Below are 11,788 nucleotides of genomic sequence, written 5' to 3' on the forward strand. Positions count from 1 at the left end.
GAGCTTGATGTCCCCTGTGACTATGGTCCCAAGCCCACAGGTTCAACTACTTGGTCCCTCTGGGTAGCTGGCTGTGACCAAGCAGTGACCACAAAATGGTGTTAATTTTTGCAACCAAATTCCATCAACAAGACTGAGAAAATAGTTACTCAAAGTAGCAGAAATTCTAGGTCTTCACCGATCTTCTAGGATATCTAATATACAATATTGATGTTTTCCATTCATCCACCGCTCATGGAAAATCATTTGAAAGCCCAAAATTTTTTCTTGATCTTGATGAGACACAATCTTCTTAAATTTATCATTTTATAAGAAGTATGAAAAAAGACAAATAACTAGGTAAGTAGCTTACTACCTGGATACCAAACCAAAAACAAACTCACTGACCTCAAGTCAGATCTGATTTATAGTGACCCCTCCTTGGGTTTCTGAGGTGGTATCACTATGGAAGTAGATTGCCCAACCTTCCTTCTAAGGAGTGGCTGGTGGGTTTGAACCACCAGCCTTCTAGTTAGCAGTCAAATGCCATAGGCACTATGCTACCAGAGCTCCTTACTACCTGGATAGTGGAGATTATATCGAAACTAATGCTCAGCTTCTGGTGCACTCTTCTGTTAATGAGGCCCCCATGGGAAAAAAAAAAAATACTTTCAGGAGCTCAGAAAAAGATTAAGATTATTTTTTAGCTTATCACCAGAAAATGACAGCAACAATGCTGTATTCTTTCAAAACAAGAAGAAATATACAAATATTTAAACAACTCCATATTTCATAAACATTGGCCTAAATTAAAGCAATATATACCTAGGATGTTTTACACTCCTTTGCATACATTGTTAACTCATAGTAAAGAATATCATTAGTAAAAGAGTATGGTTGGTTTGCTGCAGACTTAAGTGTGTCCTGGAACGGCTTCCTGTCTCACAATCTGCCCTCCCTTTCCTGCAGCTGACCTGGTAACAGATTCACAGCTCACTAGGGCCACCACTAGAAGGCTGGGCCAAAAAAAAAAAATCACCCACTAACGGGTGAATGACATGATGAACACAATTGATATCACAGAACTGTACATGTGAAGACTGTTGAAATGTCAAATGCTTTGTTACATATATTTTTACCATAATAAAATATCAACCAAACAAGTCCGTATCATTGCTTCTTAAATTCAGAGGAAGAGTCACTGGGAGCAAGATTTAACATTAACATTTGAAAAATTACTTCAACATTATAATTAGCCACACTTTTAAAAGTCTCAAGTAATAGTTATAAAGTACTTCAAATAACAACAACTAAAGATTTCCAAGCCATGACATTTAATAAGAATGTTCAAGATCTGCCCTGACTCTAAGAGCAAATAGCTTGCTCCTCCTTATGAAATCTACCTGTGTTCAGTTGGAATGAATTTTTTTTATGGTGATGAGAAATTTGGCAATGATTATGGGTGATAATTGCACAAAATGATAACTGTAATTATTATCACTAGATTTTGCACATAAAAAATGAATTGGCAAATGTTGTGCTGTATACATTTTTACAAAAACAATAACAAAATATCTACCCCTGTTCACTGGCCCAACCAATGAAGATGGGCACAGGGACATGACTGAAGATACTGTATATGTGCGATTCAAAGTAAGCCCTTGGGGTGGGAACTGCTGGCTGGGCCCTAAACTTGCTTCCTTACTCTTCCCAGAGCACCAGGAAGTTCAGTTAAAGCCACTTTTTCTGCTTCTCATGCTGGATATAGCCTGTGACTATTCCTCAGTGGAATGTCGTCAGAAGGACTGTGGGCACTTTGGCATCACTTGGTTAAATCGAAACCCCTTGCCCTAGCCTTCACTTTCTCTTCCTTTGCCAGCTGCTAGACTTCCTGGTTATCCCTCAACTGCTTAGCTAATAAATGCCCTGGGAATGGCAGAGCAACCCAACAGAAGGGACCATGTCGGGGCAGAACTGCCATAGACCTAAAATGCTTACTTCAGCCTCCTAATGAGACAGGTGTAAGACAGTGTACTGCTGAATCTTTGTTGAAGCTGTCTCCCCTTACCCAACCTAATGCACTTCTCTATCTTCGACTCATTCTGCCAGTGCCCAGGTTCCTGTAGGGCATGCCAGGCTGGCTGCCAGTACACAGCTGCCCTTCCAGAGGTCATCTCACATCAGATTAAAACAACTTCATTTCCCTTGCTAAACTGCCATACCTTAAACCTTAACACAGATTTCCAAGAAAATATTTCAAAAAGAGAGCAGAAACTAGTGATTTCTAGGAACAGAGCTTAACCTTATCTGACTAATAAAATTAGTGTGCAGTTTATTTCTGTGAATTGTCATCTTCAGTACATGTTGTTGTTGTTGTTAAGTGCCGTCGAGTCGTTTCCGACTCATGGCGACCCCATGCACAGCAGAACGAAACACTGCCCGATCCCGCACCAGCCCCACAAACCCTGCTATACTCGAGCCCATCATCGCAGCCACTGTATCAATCCATCTCGTTGAAGGCCTCCCCCTCTTTCGTCGACCCTCCACCCTACCAAGCATGACATCCTTCTCCAGGGAATGGTCCCTTCTTACAACATGACCAAAATAGGTGAGACGAAGTCTGGCCATTCTTGCTTCCAAGGAGCATTCTGGCTGCACTTCCTCCAGGACAGATCTGTTAGTTCTTTTAGCAGTCCATGGTACTTTCAGCATTCTTCGCCAGCACCACAACTCAAAAGCATCAACTCTTCTTCGGTCTTCCCTATTCATTGTCCAGCTCTCACATGCATACAAGGTGATTGGAAATATCATGGCTTGTGTCAGGCGCACCTTAGTCCTCAAGGAGATATCCTTGCTCCTCAGCACTTGAAACAGTTCCTTCGCAGTTGACTTTCCCAATGCTACACGTCGTCTAATGTCCTGACTGCTGCTTCCGTTGGCATCGATTGTAGAACCAAGCAATGTGAATTCCTTGACAACCTTAATCTTCTCTCCATTGATTGTGATGCTGCTCATTGGTCCAGTTGTGAGGATTTTTGTTTTCTTTATGTTGAGATGTAATCCATACTGCAGACTGTATTCTTCAACCTTCATCAGTAGGTTCAAGCCGGATTCAGAAGAGAACGTGGAACAAGGGATATCATAGCTGTTGTCAGATGGATCTTGGCTCAAGGCAAAGAATACCAGAAAGAGGTTTACTTGTGTTTTATTGACTATGCAAAGGCATTTGATTGTGTGGATCATGACAAATTATGGATAACATTGAGAAGAATGGGAATCCCTGAGCACTTGATTGTACTCATGAGGAATCTGTACCTTGACCAGGAGGCTGTCGTTCGAACAGAACAAGGGGACACTACATGGTTTAAAATCAAGAAGGGAGTGCGTCAGGGTTGTATTCTTTCTCCACACTTATTCAATCTATATGCTGAGCAAATAATCCGAGAAGCTGGACTATATGAAGAAAAACGTGGTATCAGGATTGGAGGAAGAATCATTAACAACCTGAGATATGCAAACGATACAACTTTGCTTGCTGAAAGTGAGGATGACTTAAGGCACCTACTGATGAAGGTTGAAGAATACAGTCTTCAGTACATATTGAATAGAAAAAGGAAATCTTACAGTTAAGATACAGACAGTCACTGTCTTTCTATTAAGTTTTGAGTATATAGTTTTGCAATTATAAAAATTTGGAAAAAAAGAGGGAAAATAACCATCATACAATTCTGTCATTCAGAAATAAGTGTTAGTTATCTTCTAGTCATTGATTTCCTTCATTTCTGGGGGGAATAATTTTATTTACAAAATTGTGGACATATTAGGCATAGAGAACATGTTCTCTTTAGATTAAAAAAAACTTTTTTAAAAAGTATACACTCATTTAGAGAATCAGAAAACTAAAAAAAAAAAAAAAAGCCAGAATCTCCAAAGTCTGCCAGGATCCTTTTTCCCTTCCTCCTCAGCTTTGGAGAGAGCATGGTCATTGCAGTAAACTACTAATGAAACTAACACTCAGCTTCTGGTCCACTCTTCTGGTAATGAGGACCCCACGGGAGAAAAATACTTTCAGGATCTCAGAAAAAGACGAACATTATTTTTTGGTTTATCACCAAAAAATCACAGCAACAATGCTGCATTCTTTCCAAACAAGAAGAAATATACAAATATTTAAACAACTCCATATTTCATAAACATTGGCTTAAACTAAAACAATATACACCTAGCCATGAAGTGGTGGAGGGGTGCCTGTTTGCCCTACTTTGCTATAAGCCTTTATGTGCTGTGCTAATTGTTGAGAAGTGATATGGGTAAGCAAGAGATGCCTCAGGCAGCACTAGTAGAAAGTGACCAGATGGAGGAATCTCAGAAAACAGCAGAGCACAGGGAACCTTAGGATAGAAGGCAGGGAACACATACTCTGTTGACAAAAAAATCTCTGAACCACTGGTTATTTCTATTAGAGTATGTATAACTTCAGTACTGGAAACCCAAGGCTGAATCTTTAATTTAACCTTAGAAACAAAACACCAAAAAATGCTGAGGCTCAGTTAGTCTTTCTAAGCAAAGGATGTATTTCTCCATGGCAAATTCTTACAGATTTTAGAATCTAATCACAATCATTATGGCTTCCTTAATGTTTAGTTAACCTATTGCCAACCAGTTGATTCCAACTCACAGCGAGCCTATAGGATGCGGTAGAACTCCACAGGGTTTCCAAGGCTGTAATCTTTATGGAAGCACACTGTCTCATCTTTCTCCCATGGAGTGGCTAGTAGATTCAAGCCACCAACCTTTTAGTTAGCAGCTGAATGCTTAATTACTGCACCACCAGGGCTCCTTCTAATGTTTAAATAGGTAGAAAAAAATACATTCTTAAAGATCATGGTAATAATTGCTTCTTATTATGATTCTCAAACTGCATAAATCCTTGTATAGGCTTATTATTGCTATTTTTTCAGCTTCTTTTTTGCTTAACAGGAGCATTTTAGATGATGAAGTTTTCTAAGTTTAGCTTTGTCCATGTCCCTCAGGTTTTGATACATAATATTCTCAGTGTCACTGGTTTTAATAGCATTTGTAACTGGGCTTCTGGTGTTCTCTTTAACCAAAGTTTTATCTACAACATAAAAATATTTTTGAATAATTCATCATTTTTTGTTTGTTATTAATTTTCCATGACCAGAGAATATAATCTGTACAACTTCTACTTTATGGTAATTTGAGATCTTCTCTATAACATAATACACGAAGAAGCATTATAAATGCTCCCTGGATATTAAAAAATAATGCATTTGCTATTTCTAGGATCAAAGTTTGATATATGTCAATTAAATCAAAACTATTTAACATAAGTACTCTATTCTTATACAGTGTTGTTTACTTAATAGACCAAAGCATCTAGTCCATTAATTATCTGGCTCCATAAATATTTGCTGAATGAATAAATGTGTAATAAGTTAAGATCTCCCTTTAGGATGTGGATTCTTTTCTATTTTTTTTCTTATACATTTTATTGCTATGTTACTTCGGAAAACATTCCTAAATATAAAACACTCATTGTGGAATTTATCTTAATGAATTGTAATATTTTCCCCTTCAATTTCTACTTTATCCAATATTGATATTGACACTCCTGTTTTCTTTTTCTTTCTATTCTTTTGTTTTCTATTTTGGAAGCATCTTATTTCAGATAATTCTCTTTTAGGGCCTTCATATGTGAACTTGTTTCCCTTATTTTATTTGCATAAAAGTTAAAAAATTAGAACTTAGAAAACCCAAAACTAAGGAAAACATTACCTTTAATCTCAACACTCAGAGGTGAATGAACATTGTCGACATTTTAGAATATATCTATCCCAACTTTTACTTACTAGATACCCCACAGAAAAAAGACAGGAGGTTATACAGCATAAAAAGTCCCCTAGGAGAACAATGTGGAACAGAATTCAAAGTCATTTGGAAAAAAAAAGGGGGGGGAGTGGGGGGAACCAGGTTTGTTAGTCTGATAGAGTCTGGTGGAACCATTGAGACTATGGTCTCTAGCTGCCCTTCAGGTCTGGAATTGAATCCACACCTGCGGCTTCCAGCCAAACAAAAGACAGGCATGAGTTGAACATGTACCTGAGGTAGATACACTCCTTGGAAAAAACAATCATAGGAGAAAGAAGGGCTGTTTATACAAAGAAAGATAACTCAGGGGTCAGGGGTGTACAGAGGGATGGACACAGGGAAGAGGTAACTATGGGAAGGAAGTGGGAGGGGAGCTGTTGCATTGGGGTAAATTGTAGTCAACGTCATGAGACAAAGTATATGTGAACTGCCATATGGAATGTGAATTTGCTCTGTAAACTTCCACCCAAATCACAATTAAAAAAGAAAAAAAATCCCCTAGTTAGAAATGTATATGCAAAAAACTCTAAGATTTTAAAACTCACTAAGCATTTTCATCATTTTCCTCAGCTTGGATAGTCATAAACGGAATTTGACAAACTGTCCATAATTAGAGTTTGCCTTTTATTTTTCTCTTAACCCAGATGAGTCTTTATTGCGTTTCAAAAATTTTGTGTGTGAGAAGGACAAATATTTTATTAGTTCATTATTGTAAAATGTCAAGGAAAGGTTTATATATGGAAGGAAATGTTCTTTGTTGGTTACCAGGGGTAGGAAGGGAGGGGAGGGAACACTGAAAAAATAAAAATAAGTAAATAAATTCTGTGTGTGTGTATGTGTGTGTGTGTAGGTATGGGGAAGATACAAACCATTCTTATTTGTAAATAGTGTATTAGGCCTTAAGGAGCTCTGGTGGTACAGTGATTAAGTGCCTGGCTACTAACAGAAAGGCTGGCAGTTGAACCCACCAGCTGCTCTGCAGGAGAGAGATGTGAAAGAGTACAGCCATGGAAACTCTACAGGGCAGTTCTACTCTGTTCTATAGGGTCACTGTAAGTCGGATTTGACTTGACGTTAATTTTGCTTTTTTTTTAATGTTACCTCTTCCTTTTTTTCCTGAATTATACTTTCTGAGGTCTTGAATAGGTAATACTACCTTTATTGTGACTGTGTTAATGTTATGTGTCAACTTGGCTAGGCTGTGATTCTCAGTGGTTTGGCAGACTATGTAATCATCTTCCATTGTGTGATCTGATATGAACAGCCAATTAGTTGAAAGGGGAATTTCCTTGGGGATGTGGCCTGCCTCCAGTATATAAATGGACATATTAGCAAAGCTTTTTCTTGACGCTGTACTCTTCTCATTGCCTGACCTCTTGTTCTTGGAAAGTAAGCCTGCAGAAATCTCTGGCCTGTGCCTGACTTGCAGATTTAAGATTCACCAACCCTGCAACCCTATGAGCCACCAGAGGTGATATCTGACCTGATATGTGACCCACAATTGCACAATTCAATTTCCTTGAAGTAAATTTCTCCCTATATGTATTTATATACACTTCATTGGTTTTGTTCCCCTAGAAAACTCAGACTAAGACAGGGATTAAATCTTTCTTTTTTCCTCTCAAAACTTTATTTCAATCCCATCCTATCACCCTTTGAATCAATGAGAATCATTTCAACAGAACAATGATGGTCACTCCTAGTTTCTGGTGTTGTAAGTTGTTTCTTAGATATTTTATCAGAAGATACTGTATCAGGGTTGCTAACTAGAAACAATTTATTTCTTCTTAAGATCCAACTCAAGATGCAAAGCATGTGTGCAAACTATGCTACTCATGTGACTGGTGGAGGACCTCTGGTGGTGCAGCGGTTAAGGCATCTGGCTGCTAACCAGAAGATCAGCAGTTCAAACCCATCAGCTGCTCTGCAGGAGGAAGACAAGGCAATCTACTTCTGTAAAGATTTACTGCCTTGGAAACCCTATGGGTTGCTATTAGTGAGAATCAACTCAATGGCACTGGGTTTTTCTTTTTCTTTTTTTTAAAAAAAAAAAACAGGATTGGTGGTGATGGGTGAAAACTGTATAGTTTACCTTGAGGAAACAAAGTAATGTACAGGCAGAACTGACATGAGTCAGATCCGAGTCTTAAACTCTGCTGCTCAGCCAAATGAGGAACAAAGAAGGCTTCTCTAGAACAGTCAATTCCAACTCGAATATCACATAAACCAAAAAAAAAAAGAAAACCAAACTCACTGCCGTCAAGTCGATTCTGACTCATAGTGACCCCTCCTCGGGTTTCCAAGCAATATCTCTATAGAAGTAGATTGCCCAGTCTTCCTTCCGAGGAGTGGCTGGTTAGCAGTCAAATGCCTTAGGCACTACGCCACCAGAACTCCTCAAATATCACATAGCAACTTCAAAATAAGGTTGCCAAGCTAGCATTACCTGTGAATATTAGGGTTGGGGGAGTTTCAGCAAATACCTGTTTACCTGCTCAGGCCTTCTCAGAGCCTGGTTTTTATAACAATCTTTGAAGTTGCCAAGGATAAACCTGTCATCACTTTCCTAGTTCTCTGAAACAAGTTACTACAATTTTTAAAGCCTCTCAGCTCAACTGTCTTTCTTTAGCTGCATATTTTTTTTTCTTTTTTGCATGTTCTAGTTTTCCAGTACTTTTCCATACATTCTGCCTGAGTAAGCTAAATGCCTGCATACACCCACAGCTCAGATACTGGTCCTAATAGTCCCAGTGCAACCCTGCTCAGTGGGACAAGGGGGATGTCATTGAGTATTATCAAAGCTAGTACAAACTGTTTATGCTTTTCACAATCTGTTTTTTATTTAAAGGATGGATAAAGGCAGAGGGGAACAGGTAGGTTAATACAAAAGCCAAACACAGCCTGAGATCCAGGGGAAGCCTAGATTGGTTTAGACTCTGGGAAACTCCTAGAGTGGCTTACAATTGCCTAGAGAAACTCAATTAACAAATGTACCCAACATGAGCTGAGAGTAAGGCCTCTCTGCAGCAGTTATCCTATAACATGAATTGTACATAGAGGCATAGCGTAACGCAATGCACTGCTGTCAAGGTGGATCCGACTCAGTGACCCCTCCTTGGGTTTCCAAGGTGGTATCGCTACAGAAGTAGATTGCCCATCCTTCCTTCTGAGGAGTGGCTGGTTGGTTTGAACCACTTGCCTTCTGGTTAACAGTCAAATGCCTTAGGCACTATGCTACCAGAGCTCCTAGAGGCATATCATAGTGGGGTACCTAATAATCTATTTAGTTAAATCTGGGCTCATCACGTGAGGATTTTCAGCTATCAACGGATTAGTCTGACATTTGCGTCCTTTTCTAATCAGCATCCTCTTCTAATCAGCGTGACAGAAAAATATCAATTATCTTCCTTCAAAGTACTGTCACTGCCATCTCTTACCAACTGAAGATGTTTCTTGCTGATCCCAGATCAGGCCTTGTTCTGGTTACCTAGTACTGCTCTGACAAGAATATACCACAAATGGGATGGCCTTAACAAACAGGAGTTTATTCTTTTACAGTTCAGGAGGCTTTAAGTCCAAGTTCAAATTGCCAGGCTCTAGGGGCTGGGTGAAAGTCCCTCAACCTCGGGGTCCAGCTTTTCCTCCTGTTCCTGGCCCACTGGAGCTAGAGGCGTTTCTTCACTCAGACAGCTGCTGGCTGCTGAGGCTGCCAAGTCCAAGGTTGACAAGTAAAAAGGCACAGTCCCGACATTACCAAACCACATGGCAGGCTATTAATTTAAGTCCATTGTAAGTCCCAAGGTCGGCAGAGCATGGCAGGATGCTGAACAACAACATGGCTACATGCAGGGTCCAAGCGTGCCATAAGCTCGAGACTATTCCCAAGGCTTCTCCTTATATACAGGAAGCAGACCACATCCCAAAGACAGCTACTCAGCTGCTTGTGGTAGATCACACCAAGGAGCTGATTGCCAGTCTCATCATGGGGAATAACTACCACCAGCTGTCCAGCCACCAACCAGGCCCAGTCAAGTTGACACACAAACGTAACCACCACAGGCCTCTATGTATTTTTTTTTTTTAATTTTTATTGTGATTTGGGTGAAAGTTTACAGAGCACACTCATTTTCCATACAGCAGTTCATACACACTTTGTCTCATGATATTGACTGCAATTCCCCACAATGTAACAGCTCTCTTCCCACTTCTTCCCTATAGTTACCTCTTCCCTGAGTCCTTCCATCCCATGCACTCCCACCTCCCGAGCTATCTGTGCAAACACTGCCCTTATATTCTCCCATGATTGATTATTCAAAGTAGTATATCTACCTGATGTAAATGTTCACTCCATATATCTGTCTACTGTTTGGCTGGAAGCCACATGAGTGAGTTCAATTCCAGACCTGAATGAAGGGCAGCTAGGGACCATAGCCTCAGGGGTCTCACAGGCTCTATCAGACCAGCAAACCTGTTTTTTTTTTTATGATTTTGAATTTTGTTCCACATTGTTCTCCCATTCTATCCAGGATCTCCTATGTAGATCCCCCTCTAAATGGTTGACAGTGGTAGCCAGGCACCATCTAATTCTTCTGGTCTTATAGTCGTATAGGCTGAGGATCGCATGGTGTACCAGTTTCTTGGACTAACTGTTTCCACGTATCTTGGTTTTCTTCATTCTTCTTTGCTCTGGATGAGGAGAGACCCATTGCTGCATCTAGATGGCCATTTGCAAGCTTTTAAGATCCCAGTTGCTAGTCACCAAAGTAGGAGGTAGAACAATGTTTTTGTATAGTATGTTATGCCAATTGAGCTTGATGCCCCCTGCAACAAGGATCCCAAGCCCATAGGACCAATTAACTACTCACTCCCTCTGGATAGTTGGCTATAGCCAAGAAGCCACCACAAACTTGCCCCTTGTCAGCTCTACTATACACTTGTACATTCTTATAACACATACAAATACACATGTAGAAACATTGTCTGCTAACCCTATACATGGTCATGGGCACACTACGCCCTGCCTAGACATACAAATCATTCAGCCTGTCCACTCATCTATCTACCCATCAATGTATTTTTTAAATTATTCTAAAGCCAGTACACCTACATTTTTCTTAATGGGCTGACAAGTCAAGTATTACAGCTATTGAGTTACATGAATTCTTTAACTTCCATATCTTTCTCTACCTGTCTGTTGAAATCCTCTTCATTCTCCATCCACATGTACTCTGCAAATGGGTTTTCCTTTTCATCATGCCCATTTATCCCCTGGTCTTCTTTGGATTTTACACTGGGTGATGTATTGGCCACATTGGATCCATTCATTATGACAGAACCTAAACAGGAACAAAAGAAAGGATAAAATGAATACAAGGATCAAAGAAACATAAACCTATAACATCCAGTTTCTTCCAGAAGCTTCTTAAGTTCCAAGTCAAAGATTTCAACTATAGATGAACAGAAACTACTCATCTTTACTTCATTATTTCTTTGCCCATTTTTCTATATATATGGTCTGTAACTGTTATAAACCAACCATACCCTACAATTATCCACTGTACAATTGTCTAAGAGTTAAAGAAAAAAAAAAAAAAATGTCTAGGCTCTAATAGCTGTTCAGCCAAGAAATAAATCTCTCCATGCCAAATCCCTGTAAGGTCCTAGGATGTAATCAAGATCATTATGGCCTCCTTCATGTTTAAATAGGTAGAAGAAATGCCTTCTTAAAGACGGCTATAAGCAAATGTCCCTTATTCTGATTCTCAAACTGTTTTCCTTAAAAACATATTTCAAAAGAATGATACATGTTTATTGCATTGATAATGACAAAGGAGAAAATAAATCACCAGCTGTTCAACCACCCAGAGTTAGGAACAATTATCAGTGTAATGCATATGACCCTCCCCTACATGTATGC

The 11,788-nt window shown here is 39.5% G+C and overlaps 1 protein-coding gene across 1 annotated transcript in view; it reads right to left on the reverse strand.

Moving 5' to 3' along the window:
- Window positions 1–11,196, reverse strand: part of PAIP2B (poly(A) binding protein interacting protein 2B) — a 13,278-nt gene extending 2,082 nt beyond the window's left edge. The window contains exon 1 of the mRNA XM_007940115.2: window positions 11,059–11,196. Coding sequence (XP_007938306.1) covers window positions 11,059–11,196 — 138 coding nt within the window. The remainder of the gene's footprint in view (window positions 1–11,058) is intronic.
- Window positions 11,197–11,788: the final 592 nt, after the last annotated feature.

The sequence above is a fragment of the Orycteropus afer genome, unplaced genomic scaffold (genome assembly GCF_000298275.1).
Source record: "Orycteropus afer afer isolate SDZICR_OR568_19922 unplaced genomic scaffold, OryAfe1.0 scaffold00065, whole genome shotgun sequence".
NCBI classification, from domain to species: domain Eukaryota; kingdom Metazoa; phylum Chordata; class Mammalia; order Tubulidentata; family Orycteropodidae; genus Orycteropus; species Orycteropus afer.